At 36.6% G+C, this 13,283-nt stretch overlaps 1 protein-coding gene across 8 annotated transcripts in view; it reads left to right on the top strand.

The window, feature by feature from the left end:
• CDC42BPA (CDC42 binding protein kinase alpha) overlaps window positions 1-13,283 on the top strand; it is a 426,736-nt gene that overhangs the window by 135,758 nt on the left and 277,695 nt on the right. For all 8 annotated transcript variants that reach the window (XM_036754912.1, XM_036754907.1, XM_036754911.1 and 5 more), the window contains exon 3: window positions 12,187-12,270. In XM_036754912.1, coding sequence (XP_036610807.1) covers window positions 12,187-12,270 — 84 coding nt within the window. The remainder of the gene's footprint in view (window positions 1-12,186; window positions 12,271-13,283) is intronic.

Below are 13,283 nucleotides of genomic sequence, written 5' to 3'. Positions count from 1 at the left end.
TTATCTCAAAAACAACCTTAAGTCAAGCTTCTAAGCGGATTTTGGAATGACAGAACCTACAGAAAGACAGAGTAAAACAAGCTTAAGATAACTTAGAAGGACTTCAGGAAAGGTCTGTCTCACTTGAGTACAAGGGGAGTGCAGCCCAATGCTGATGGTGTCTGGGCAAGTCAGTGGGAGGCTCTTAGGCACAGCACAGATCAGCAATTGAGACCCCTTGGTCTTGGCTCATCTGGCTGGTGGCATAGCAGGCCAACAACAGGCTAGACTAGGCCAGGCCATCCCAGCACAGTAAGCAAACTTCCAGCATCTGATGCCCTATCACACACAGCCAGTGAACAGGCCCCTGGCCCTCAGCACATAAATCTTGGGACAGTGCCCCCTGTGCTCCAGGAGCAGAGCTCGAGTTTAAAAGCCACAAAATAGGCAAGAAACGAGCAAGAAACTTACTATGGTGACAGGGAATATCAAAACACCAGCTCAGAAGAGGACAACATTGTCAGAATATCTACATGTTAAACCTCAAAGGAGAATATGAATTGGTGTCAAGACCAAAAAGTCTTCTTAGAAGAGCTCAAGAAGGATTTTAAAAGTCAAATAAGAGAGATAGAAGAAAAATTGGAAAAACAAATTAGAGGTATGCAAGACAGAGTCAATAGCTTGGTTAAGGAAGGACAAAAATTGAAGAAAACAATTTGTTAAAAAATACATTTGGCCAATTGAGGGGAAAAACCACTGAAGAAAAAAACTCCTTAAAAAAGGAGAAATGGCCAGTGGAAGAGGAGGTACAAAAGCTAACTGAAGAAAATAATTTCTTGAAAATTAGAATTGGACAGGTGGAAACAAATGACTCTATGAGACATCAAGAATCAGTCAAACAATGTAAAAAGAATGAAAAAATAGAAGAAAATGTAAAATACTTCATTGGACAAGCAACTGATCTGGAAAATAGATCCAGAAGAGGTAATTTAAGAATTATTGGACTTACCTGAAAGCCATGATCAAAAAAGGGGCCTGGATAGCATCTTTCAAGGAATGATCAAGGAAAACTGCCTTGATATCCTAGAACCAGATGGTAAAATAGTCATTGAGAGAATCCACCAATCATCTTCTGAAAGAGATTCCCAAATGAAAAATGCAAGGCATATTGTAGCCAAATTCTCGAATTATCAGGTCAAGGAGAGAATACTGCAGACAACTAGAAAGAAATGATTCAAATATGAAGGAGCCACAGTCAGGATAACACAGGACTTAGCATCTTCTACATTAAAGGATCAGAGGGCTTGGAATATGATTTTCCAGATGGCAAAGGAGCTCAGATTATAACCAAGAATCAGCAGAATTAAGCATAATTTTTCAGAGGAAAAGATGGATATTCAATGAAATACGGGAATTTAAAACTTTCTTGATGAAAACACCAGAGCTGAATAGAAAACACCAGAGCTGAACAGGAAAAGGTTCAAGACTCAAGAGAAGCATAAAAAGGTAAACAGGAAAGGAAAAAAATGTTCAATATGTTTAAACTGTTTACATCCCTACATGGGAAGATGATACTTGTAACTCTTGAGAATTGTATTCTTATTAGGGCAGTTAGAAGGTGTACACATAGACAGATGGTGTGGGTATAAGTTGACTTTGATGTGATGATATAAAAAAAGATTGTACTGGGAGAAGAGGAAAGAGAGAGGCAGAACAGAATAAATTATATCAAATGAACAGCAGAAAAAAACCTTTTACAGTAGAGGAAAAGAAGAGAGGGATGAGCATTGTTTAAACCTTACCCTCATCAGATTTGTGTCAAAGAGGAAATAACTCAGTTGGGCATAGAAATTTATCTTACCCTATAGAAAAGTAGGAGGGGAAAGAAAATGGAGGAGGAGGGCTGATAGAAGGGAGGGCAGATTGAAGGAGGCAGTGGTCCAGAAGCAAAACATTGGTGAGGAGGGACAGAGTAAAAGGAGAGAGAAGTATAAACAGGGAAAAATAGGATAGAGGGAAATACACAGTTAGTAATCTTAACTATGAATGTGAATGAGATAAACACTCCCATAAAACAGAAGTGGATAGCAAAGTGGATTAAAAACCAGAATCCTACAATATATTTTTTATAAGAAACACATTTGAAGCAGAGAGATACACAAAGAGTCATGGAATAAGGGTAGAGCAGAATATATTATGCTTCAGCTGAAATAAAGAAAGCAAGAGTGGCAATCCTAATCTCAGACAAAGCAAAAGGAAAAATAGATCTAGTTAAAAGAGATAAGGAAGGAAACTACATCTTGCTAACAGGTACCATAGACAATGAAGTAATGTCAATCCTAAACATATATGCATCAAGTGGTATAGCATCCACACTCTTAGAGGAGAAGTTAAGTGAGTTGCAGGAAGAAATAGAAAATAAAATGATACTAGTGGGGACCTCAACCTCCCCCTCTCAGAACTAGATAAATATAACTCCAAAATAAACAAGAAAAAAGTTAAGAAGGTGAATAGAATTTTAGAAAAGTTAGTTATGATTGACGTCTGGAGAAAATTGAATGGGGGATAGAAAGGAATATACCTTTTTCTCAATGGTATATTGCACCTACACGAAAATTGACCGTGTATTAGAGTGTTAATAACCTCATAATCCAATGCAGACTTAAATGCATACTTCTCTGATCATGATGCAACAAAAATTGCATGTAATAAAGGTCATAGAAAGATAGACTAAAATTAATTGGAAACTCAATAATGTAATCCTAAAGAATGAGTAGGTCAAACAACAAATCATAGAAACAATAATTTTATCAAAGGGAACAGTAATAATTGGACAACATACCAAAACTTCTCTGAATGCTTGCATGAATAAAATAGACAAAGAGGAGATAAGTGAATTGGGCAGTCAACTAAAAAAGCTAGAAAAAGAACAAATTAAAAATTTCCAATTAAACACCAAATTAGAAATTCTGAAAATGAAAGGAGAGATTAATAAAATTGGAAATAAGAAAACTATTGAACTAATAAAACTAAGAGCTGGTTTTATGAAATAACCAATAAAAGAGATACACTTTTGGTTAATTTGTTTAAAAAGAAAAGGAGAAAACCAAATTAACAGTATCAAAAATGAAAAGGGTGAATTCACCACCAGTGAAGGGGAAATTAAAGTAATAATTAGGAGCTACTTTGTCCAACTGTATGCCAATAAATCTGACAGTCTAAATGAAATGGATGAATATTTACAAAAATATAAATTGCCCAGATTAATAGAAGAGGAAATAAAATACTTAACCTCATTTTAGAAAAAAAGAAATTGAACAAGATATCAGTGAAGTCTCTAAGAAAAGAATCTTTAGATAGGGCCAGATGGATTCACAAGTGAATACTACCAAACATTTAAAGAACAATTAATTCCAATACTACATAAATTATTTCGAAAAGTAGGCGTACGAGTTCCACCAAATTCTTTTTATGACACAAATATGGTGCTCATACTTAAACCAGGAAGAGCCAAAGCAGAGAAAGAAAATTATAGACCAAATTCCCTAATGAATATTGACACAGAAATTTTACATAAAACATTAGCAAAGAGATTGCAGCAATTTACCACCAAGATAATACATTATGACCAGGTGGAATTTATACCAGGAATGCAAGGTTGGTTCAATATGAGGAAAGCTATCAGCATAATTGACCATATTAATAACAAAGCTAACAGAAATTATATGCTTATCTCAATAGATGCAGAAAAAGCTTTTGACAAAATACAGTACCCATTGCTATTAAACATATTAGGAAACACAGGAATAAATGGAGTTTTCCTTAAAATAAGTAGTAGGTATCTAAAACCAGCAATCATTATCTGTAATGGGGATAAACTAGAACAGAGATTCCCAAACATATTTGGCCTACCACCCAGTATTCAAAAAAAAAAATTGCTCAACACCCCCCTGGAAATCTATTTTCTTTAACCTTTAAAGTTTTTTTTTTAAATTTGCATCATTTAAAAATATATAATTTTAAAAAAAAGATGAATCTTAAATTTTTTTTTGTTTTTAATTTAATTTAAATTTATTTATTTAACATACTTAGTTTTCAGCACTGATTTTCACAAGACTTCGAATTACAAATTTTCTCCCCATTTCTACCTTCCCCCACACTCCAGGATGGCATATATTCTGGTTGCCATGTTCCCCAGTCTGCCCTCCTCTCTATCACCCCACTCCCCTCCCATCCCCTTTTCCCTTCCTTTCTTGTAGGGCAAGATAAATTTCTATGCCCCATTGCCTGTGTATCTTATTTTCTAGTTGCATGCAAAAACTTTTTTTTTTTGTTTTTGAACATCTGTTTTTAAAACTTTGAGTTCCAAATTCTCTCCCCTCTTCCCTTCTCACCCACCCTCCCTAAGAAGTCAAGCAATTCAACATAGGCCACATGTGTATCATTATGTATAACCCTTCCACAATACTCATGTTGTGAAAGACTATATTTTGCTCTTTCCCAACCCATCTCCCTTTATTGAATTTTCTCCCTTGACCCTGTCTCCTTTCCAAAGTGTTTGTTTTTGATCACCTCCACCCCCATCTGCCCTCCCCTCCATCATCCCCCCCCCCCTTTTTTTTATCTTCCTCCCTCTTCTTTCCTGTGGGGTAAGATACCCAATTGGGTATGTATGATATTCCCTCCTCAAGCCCCATCTGATGAGAGCAAGGTTCACTCATTCCCCCCTCACCTGCCCATTCCCATTCTCCCACAGAACTGCTTCCTCTTGCCACCTTTATGTGAGATAATCCACCCCATTCTATCTCTCCCTATCTCCCTCTCTCAGTATGTTGCTCTCTCATCCCTTAATTTGATTTTATTTCTTTTAGATATCTTCCCTTCATCTTCAACTCACCCTGTGTCTGCTCTCTCTCCCTTTTATACACACACACACACACACACACACACACATAGATATACATACACATACATATACATACACATTCACTTATATATATATATGTATATATACATAAACATTATATATATATGCATATTCCCTTCAGCTACCCTAATACTGAGGTCTCATGCATCATACATGTCATCTTTTCCATGTAGGAATGTAAACAGAACAGTTAAACTTTAGTAAGTCCCTTGCAATTTTTGTTTCTTGATTACCTTTTCATGCTTCTCTTGATTCTTGTGTTTGGAAGTCAAATTTTCTATTCAGTTTTGGTCTTTTCACTGAGAAAGCTTGAAAGTCCTATTTTATTGAAAGTCCATATTTTGCCTTGATACATGATACTCAGTTTTGCTGGGTAGGTGATTCTAGGTTTTAATCCTATATCCATTGACCTCCGGAATATCGTATTCCAAGCCCTTCGATCTCTTAATGTAGAAGCTGCCAGATCTTGGGTTATTCTGATTGTGTTTCCACAATACTCAAATTGCTTCTTTCTGACTGCTTGCAGTATTTTCTCCTTGATCTGGGAGCTCTGGAATTTGGCGACAATATTCCTAGGAGATTTCTTTTTGGGATCTATTTGAGGAGGCGATCGATGGATTCTTTCAATTTCTATTTTTCCCTGTGGCTCTAGAATACCAGGGCAGTTCTCCTTGATAATTTCTTGAAAGATGATATCTAGGCTCTTTTTTTGATCATGGCTTTCAGGTAGTCCAATAATTTTTAAATTATCTCTCCTGGATCTATTTTCCAGGTCAGTGGTTTTTCCAAGGAGATATTTCACATTGTCTTCCATTTTTTCATTCCTTTGGTTCTGTTTTATAATATCTTGATTTCTCATCAAGTCACTAGCTTCCACTTGCTCCAGTCTAATTTTTAAGGTAGTATTTTCTTCAGTGGTCTTTTGGAACTCCTTTTCCATTTGGCTAATTCTGCCTTTCAAGGCATTCTTCTCCTCATTGGCTTTTTGGAGCTCTTTTGCCATTTGAGTTAGTGTATTTTTTAAGGTGTTGTTTTCTTCAGTGTATTTTTCAGTATTTTTTTGGGTCTCCTTTAGCAAGTCATTGACTTGTTTTTCATGGTTTTCTTGCATCCTTCTCATTTCTCTTCCCAATTTTTCCTCTGCTTCTCTAACTTGCTTTTCCAAATCCTTTTTGAGCTTTTCCATGGCCTGGGACCAGTTCATGTTTTTCTTGGAGGTTTCTGTTGTAGGCTCTTTGACTTCGTTAACTTCTTCTGTCTGTATGTCTTGGTCTTCTTTGTCACCAAAGAAAGAATGCAAAGTCTGAGACTAAATCTGGGTGCGTTTTCACTGCCTGGACATATTCCCAACCAACTAACTTGACCCTTGAGTTTTTCAGTGGGGTATGACTGCTTGTAGACTAAAGAGTTCTATGTTCCACGTTTGGGGGGGAGGTGCCGGCTCTGTCACACCAGCACTACTCCTTCCCCAAGAACCCCCAACCCGGACTGGGCTTAGATCTTCAGCAGGCTTTGCACTACTGCTCTGATCCACCACTTAATTCCTCCCACCAGGTGGGCCTGGGGCCAGAAGCAACAGCACCTGTAGCTGCCCCACCTCTACTGCCCCCGGGGCTGGAAGCCGAACCACGAACTCCTTCCACTCCTGCAGCTTTTCCCACTAACCTTCTCCGCTGTCTTTGGTGTTTGTGGGTTGAGAAGTCTGGTAACTGCTGCAGCTCACTGATTCAGGGCGCTAGGGCCCGCTTCACCTGGCTCCTGGTCTGGTTGGTCGGTGCTGCTCAAGCTGGGCTCTGCTCTGCCCCATGCCCTGCTCCCAGCTCCCAGCTCCGTGTGGGATAGACCTTACCCAGAGACCATCCAGGCTGTCCTGGGTTTGGAGCCCTGCTTCCCTCTGCTGTTTTGTGGGTTCTGCAGTTCTAGAATTGGTTCAGAGCCATTTTTTATAGGTTTTTGGAGGAACTCGGCAGGGAGCTCACACTGGTCCCTGCTTTCCGGCCGCCATCTTTGCTCCCCCCTCCCCTCCGAATCTTAAATTTAATAGTTTATTGTAAATTTGTGGAGTTTTTGTTGCATTGAATCTACCTTTCATTATTCCCTTTCTCATAATCCCCGTTCTAGCCCATTGGACATTTCTTGATGTCCCTCACATGGTACTGCCATCTCTTCTTTCTTTGTCTTTGCAGTTGTTGACCCCTTATTCCTGGGATGGACTTCTGCTTCCTGTCCCTCTCTGAGAATCCATTCAGACTCTATAAAAGCATCCCCTTCTAAAGGAATCCTTTCCTGGTCCCCTGAGCTGTGGATGTTCTGTGTCCTTCTCCCCCGCCTCCCATTTCCTTTGTATTTATTTTGTATACAATAATTTATGTACATATCATTGCCCTTAAAACAATACAAGCACCTTGAGGGCAGGGACTATTTTTACTGTAATATTTTGAATTATATACTTTAACAAAGAAGCAATATAGAATGGTGAATTATGATTTTTGGTTGGACATAGTATTTTTTCTTTGATCTGGAAGCTCTGGATTTTGGCCATTTTGTTTTAAGGGCTTTTCCTTTTGCAGTTTCTTTCAGGAAATGATTGGTGGAGTCATTTGCTCTCTGATTCTAATAGATCTGGGCTGTTTTCGTTTATAAATTTTTAAAATATATTGTATCTAGGTTTTTCAGAGAATTTGATGATTCTAAAATAATTTTTCTTTGACCTGTTTTCTAATTTAAAAATTTAATCTGAATTATATGATATATTCTTCTGTTTTCCCCCCAGATTTAATTTTATTCTAATTTTTAAAATCTCATACAGTCATTGATTTAATTTTGGTTTATTTTAATTTTCACAGAATCCATTACTTGAGTAATCAATCAATAAACAATAAACTATAAACAATAAACAGTGCCTACTACAACATGCCAGGTACTGTGCTCAGTGCTGGGGATATATGAAGTGGCAAAAGACAGTCCATATCCTCAAGGAGCTTCTATCTCATAGGGGAGACAACATCCAAACATGTACGCATACATACACATACATATATGTACATGTATACATACAATACATACATACATCTCTTAAACTATACAGGATAAATAGGAAAAAAAGTTAATGGAGGGAAGGCACTAGAAATAAGACAGGTTAAGGAAGGCTTCCTGTTGAAGCTGGTATTTTCATTGGGACTTGAAGGAAACCAAAGAGGTCAGTAGTTGGAGCAGAGGAGGGAAAATATTCCGGGCTTGGGGGTCAGCCAGAGAAAATGACCAGAGCCAAGAGATGGAGAGTCTTGTTTGGGGAACAACCAAGAGGCCAATTTCACTGGATCAGAGTACACATTGGTATACTTTCTTTTCTGTGTTATTTTTCTTAGAGGTCTTTCCTCAAGAGCTTTTATTCTATTTTAAAAATCCATTCCTTAATTTCTTCTTGGTGTTCATGTATTCATTGTAGAAAATACATTTTTTTCCCTTTGAATCTCTGCTTGCTGTTGTTAGGTTGGATTTTGGGGCATTTCTGTATCTATAGTTAGCTTTTAGAGCCTGCCTTAGGTCCTTAACTGGGGTTTAGTGCCAAAGTCAGACTCTGCACCATCCTGAACTTTTTTGGGATTATTGACTGTACTTGTTTTTGACCTAGGTTACCTAGGTTCCTACTGAAAACTCTATAGCCATGGTTCCTTTGCATTAAGAACAGCAATAGGTTTTATTCTCTTCTCCCAACCCCTCTCCCCCACCCCTCCCCATAAAAGAAATAAAACTCTTGGATTTTCAGACTACTCTATCTTCAAGGCTTATGGTATTTCAGGAAAGACCACTAGGGTCTTTGGACCTTTTGGACTTGAGATATACTGGTCTGAATGCTACTGCTACCCAATGTGTGTCTGCTTTCTCATTGGCTTCAAAGGCTCACACTGTGAGTTTCTCTCCACCCTTGAGACTTTCTTGGTGGAGCTCTCCATTTTTGCTGCATCTGATAGCCTTGTAGGCTATAAGTATCTCTAGTCACATTGGGAGGCTTCTGTGATATTAGCCTTCACCAGCTTTGACATTTCTGCTTGTTTCCTTTTCAATATAGCCCTTAGGTTTCTGGCTTATTTTTTTGTGCAGTTCTCAGGTGGTTCAAGGGTCTAAATGTATTTTCTCATTTAATTTTTTTATCATTATTCATTCTGATTCTTTTTTAGATTTTTGCAGAAGTAGATATGTAGGGAGTATGTGTGGGTATTCATATAAATATATGCAGCATGTATATGTATGCAGATACTGACATACATATAAAGAAAATGCTTTTACATGTCCATGCTTTAGGTTTTTTAGAATAAATGTTATATTTGTCAAAGGCATTTTCTGTACTTAGGATATAATTATATGGGTTTTTTATTTTTTAAAAATGTGATTAATGACAATTTACTTTTGTTGGTTAAAGTTATATATGAAATTATTGTAGTCTTTGTCTGTGGCCTTTATTCTGCCCATAGTCCATTTTTTGTTATCAATAACTCTTGCATCTTTTGATGCAATTCGGTAAGTTGGTGTATACAACTTTACACAATAGGAATTACTCTCACATCAGTAATGATTTGTTTTCATTCTCTGAAAATTTAATCAGCTTTACTTGTGATAATTTTATTTTATATTTGTGATGTCTAGCTCCCATAAATAATTTCTTTTAATAAAATACTCATATTGTATAGGCAGAAGAAGTCCAGGTATTCTATAAGTCTTTAACCCCTCCCTGATCTATATTTTCCAACTTAATTCTTGCCATCTCCATAATTCCCACCTTGGCATTGAAGTCACTGATTATAAAGGTATATGTTGACTTAATTTGAAAGGTCTCAATGGACTTTTCATAGGATTTCTCTCCTTTATCGTCTATAGTAGATGTTGGTACATAAACTTTTCCCGCAACTTGGTTCCATCTATTTTTCTGGCCTCATTGGTCATTACTTCTTGTCCTGTACTCTGCAACAACCAAACTGAACTTCTTTCTGTTCTTCACACCTGACACTCAGTTTACCCTCTCCATGCCTTTGCAGTAGTAGTCCTCTGTGATTGTCAACTCTGCTTCACAGAATCCTTCTCTTCCTTAAAAGACAAAGCTTAAATGTCATGTTGTACATGGAGTCTTTCCTGATCTTCTCCCACTCGTAAAATTACTTCAGTGTCTCTTCTCCCAAACTATTTTGTATAGTGATTTGTACTTATTCTGCATATACTTAGGTATATATTTGTTGTCTTGCTCGTTAGAATATGTGGGAGAAAAAGGATTAATTCTTTGTACTTTTATTCCCAGCACCTAACATAGTGCCTTGCAAACAAGGGTTTAATATTTTTTTGTTGTTGATTGGCTATTAGGCTACAGTTATTTTCATAGTAGTCTTTTTGTAAATACTTAGAAGCACTGCAGTACAAGATGACTAGTCAATGAAATATTATTTCCTTTTACTCTCAAATGCACAGTAAACCCCACTCTACCAACTGCTGTGAGCCATAATGCCATATAGTTTTAACTTCCTTTGTTTTTCTCATTTCATTTATAACAAGAGTCAAGATTGATTTTATTTAGTTCCTCCAGTATTATTTCTACTCTTTAGTCATTAGGCAAAGATCTTACATTGACTGTACCTAAGTTAAAGTTTATATATGGCCTAATAATTCTTTATTACCCCTTCTCCCCGTTCTGTTATCAGTGAAGAAGCATAAGGTGCCTGTATAGCCCTGATATCCATTTTGTTATTTTTCTTTATTTATGTGTTGCTATTACCAAATAATCCATCACCAAGTGACTTGGCTGCTAATCAGATGGCTAGGATTAGCTTAAGCTTGTCCTCTGAAAGACTGTGTGGATGTGTAGAAAAGAAAATATACGTACTCAAGTCTTAGAAAACACGTGATATATACAGTAATAGAATTTTAAGAGGCAGAAGGGATCTTAGAGGGGTTACTATTTTAACTTTCTTATTTTATTGAGGTCCTGAGAAGACAAATGATTTACCCAAGGACACATTGCATGTTTGTGGTTGAAGTAAGCTTAATACTTAATACTTGATCATGATAATGGTGCTAAGGCTATAAGATTTACAAAACCCTTTCACAATCACATCCTTGTAAAGTCATGTAGTGCAGATGTTAATATTGTCTTTTTTACAAGTAGGTAAACTTATTATTATCATTTGGCTATTTTTCAAGAGCTTGAACTCAAACTTGGGTCTTCAGATTCTAGTGTTCTTTTCCCTATATTCTCACATATTGCTATGTGAATGTAAATGTATGAATGATTCTGCATTTGTTTCCAGATGGGTAGGTTGATGAGTATTTGTGTTACAGGAGACAGATAGGTATAAATCTTGATATTCGTAGGTGTTATTTTTGGAGTCTATAGTAAATTCGAGATATCTAGTTAAATTACAGTCTTCTGAAAGAAAAGTCTGTGCTTTGATAGCCAACTGAAAGTTGTCCATTTTTTGTAGGATGTGAAAAATTGGAAATTTTTTGTTTGCTTTGTATCTACTAAAAAAATACCATCTTCATTAAACATACTTATTTTGGCTGCTGGTATTTCCAGTTAAATTTGTTAGAATTTATTGTTCATATTTAATTTTTTAATAATGTAAATTTTGGTTGAAGCCTAGGTTGTAACAGAAATTACTTGATGTAAATGCAAAATATCAGGAAACCTACAAGAGATACTTTTATTAATGCCCACTTTCTAAATGCAGTACCTTTCCCCTCAGAAATTTTTCTACTTATTAGCCAGTGGGTAATATATTCCAGCATTGCACTCTTCTGACTGTCAGAGATATAAGATCCTAGATCATCCTCTTTAAGACTAAAAGTTTAGGGATATTTATTTGTTTCCAGATATATGTAAGGAAAATAAAGACTGCCCAAAGAATATATTTTCATATATTTTTAAAATATTATTTTATTTTTCCCAATTACATGTAAAAACAGTTTTTAAGGTTTTTTTCTCTGTGTTTTGAGTTCTAAATTCTATGCCTCCTTCCCTTTCCTACCACCTCCCTGAGATGGTAGGCAATCTGCTATAGGTTATACATGTAGTCATTTTGTGGAAGAAAGTTCAAACAGAAAAGAAAGTGAAAAATGATATGCTTCGGACAGTATTCAGATGCCATCAGTTCCTTCCCTAGAGGTGGATAGCATTTTAAATCACGAATCCTTTGAGATTTCTTGGATCGTTGTATTGCTGAGAATAGCCAAGTCATTCACAATTATATGTTTTCATATTTTTAAAGTCCATCCTTTATCTTCTTTCCTAGGTGGCTGTTGTAAAACTAAAAAATGCGGATAAAGTATTTGCCATGAAGATACTGAATAAATGGGAAATGCTGAAAAGAGCAGAGGTAAGATTCCAAATATTTGAATCTTTTGTACACTATCTTGGAAATTTTTTTAGATGATGACTTTTTAACTACAGATGGGGGATTATAAAATAGGAAAAACCAATATGTATTTGTAATAGAATTTTGATTAAAAATGTACTACCACTTCAGTCATTTACTCTATATTTATCTCTGAACCCTTTGCAGCTATAATTGTTGATTTTGTTTTGTGCTTATACCACACTCATCTGCGGATGTACCACCCATAGGTAGACTTCACCATCAGACTTTGTCACTTCTTTTTTTAGCTGCCTGATGTTGCTAGAGGAAGTCATGAGACCATCTTGACCAGACCTACACAGTTTTATGTTTTCTACTACCAAATGGCCTGTCAGTGTGAGATGGCATTCCCTTCATTAATCTATTATATTCCTAGTATTGACTGTTACAAGTTATTCATTTCTCATACTCCCCAGTACTCCCCATCCCTTCCTCTCAGCTGGTAATCGAGTCTCCTACTTTATGAGGGAGATTGAAGCATTAAAGCCTCATCATCTGTTTCCTACCACTATACCACAAAACCATCTAAGTCAAATGCAAATTAGAGCAACTCTGAAGTTCCATCTCACTACATCTGTCAGGCTGGTAAAGGTGACAGAAAGGGAAAATGACAGTTGTTGGAGAGAATACAGGAGGACAGGGACACTAATGGGCTATTGTTGATGGAGATGTGAATTAGCCCACTTATTCTAGAAAACAGTTAGGAACTGTTCTCCCAAAGTCACTAAACTCTACAAACTCTCTGAGATACCACTGCTAGGCCTATAATCCCAAAGAGATTAAAGACAGTTTGTTTAAAAAAATATTTAGAGTAGTTCTTTTTGTAGTGGCAAGTAACTGGAAGACAAGGAAGTATCCAACAACTGAACAGTAACTGAACAAGGCATTGTTTAGTCTGGGCAGCTAGGCAGTGCAGTCAGGTGCTGGGTCTAGTCAGAAAAACCTAAGTTCAAATCCAGCCTTAGATACTTAAT

This window comes from Trichosurus vulpecula, chromosome 4 (assembly GCF_011100635.1).
Source record: "Trichosurus vulpecula isolate mTriVul1 chromosome 4, mTriVul1.pri, whole genome shotgun sequence".
In the NCBI taxonomy this organism is placed as follows: Eukaryota; Metazoa; Chordata; class Mammalia; order Diprotodontia; family Phalangeridae; genus Trichosurus; species Trichosurus vulpecula.
The sequence above is the reverse complement of the archived record's forward strand: the minus strand, read 5'-3'. Positions and strand labels throughout refer to the sequence as shown.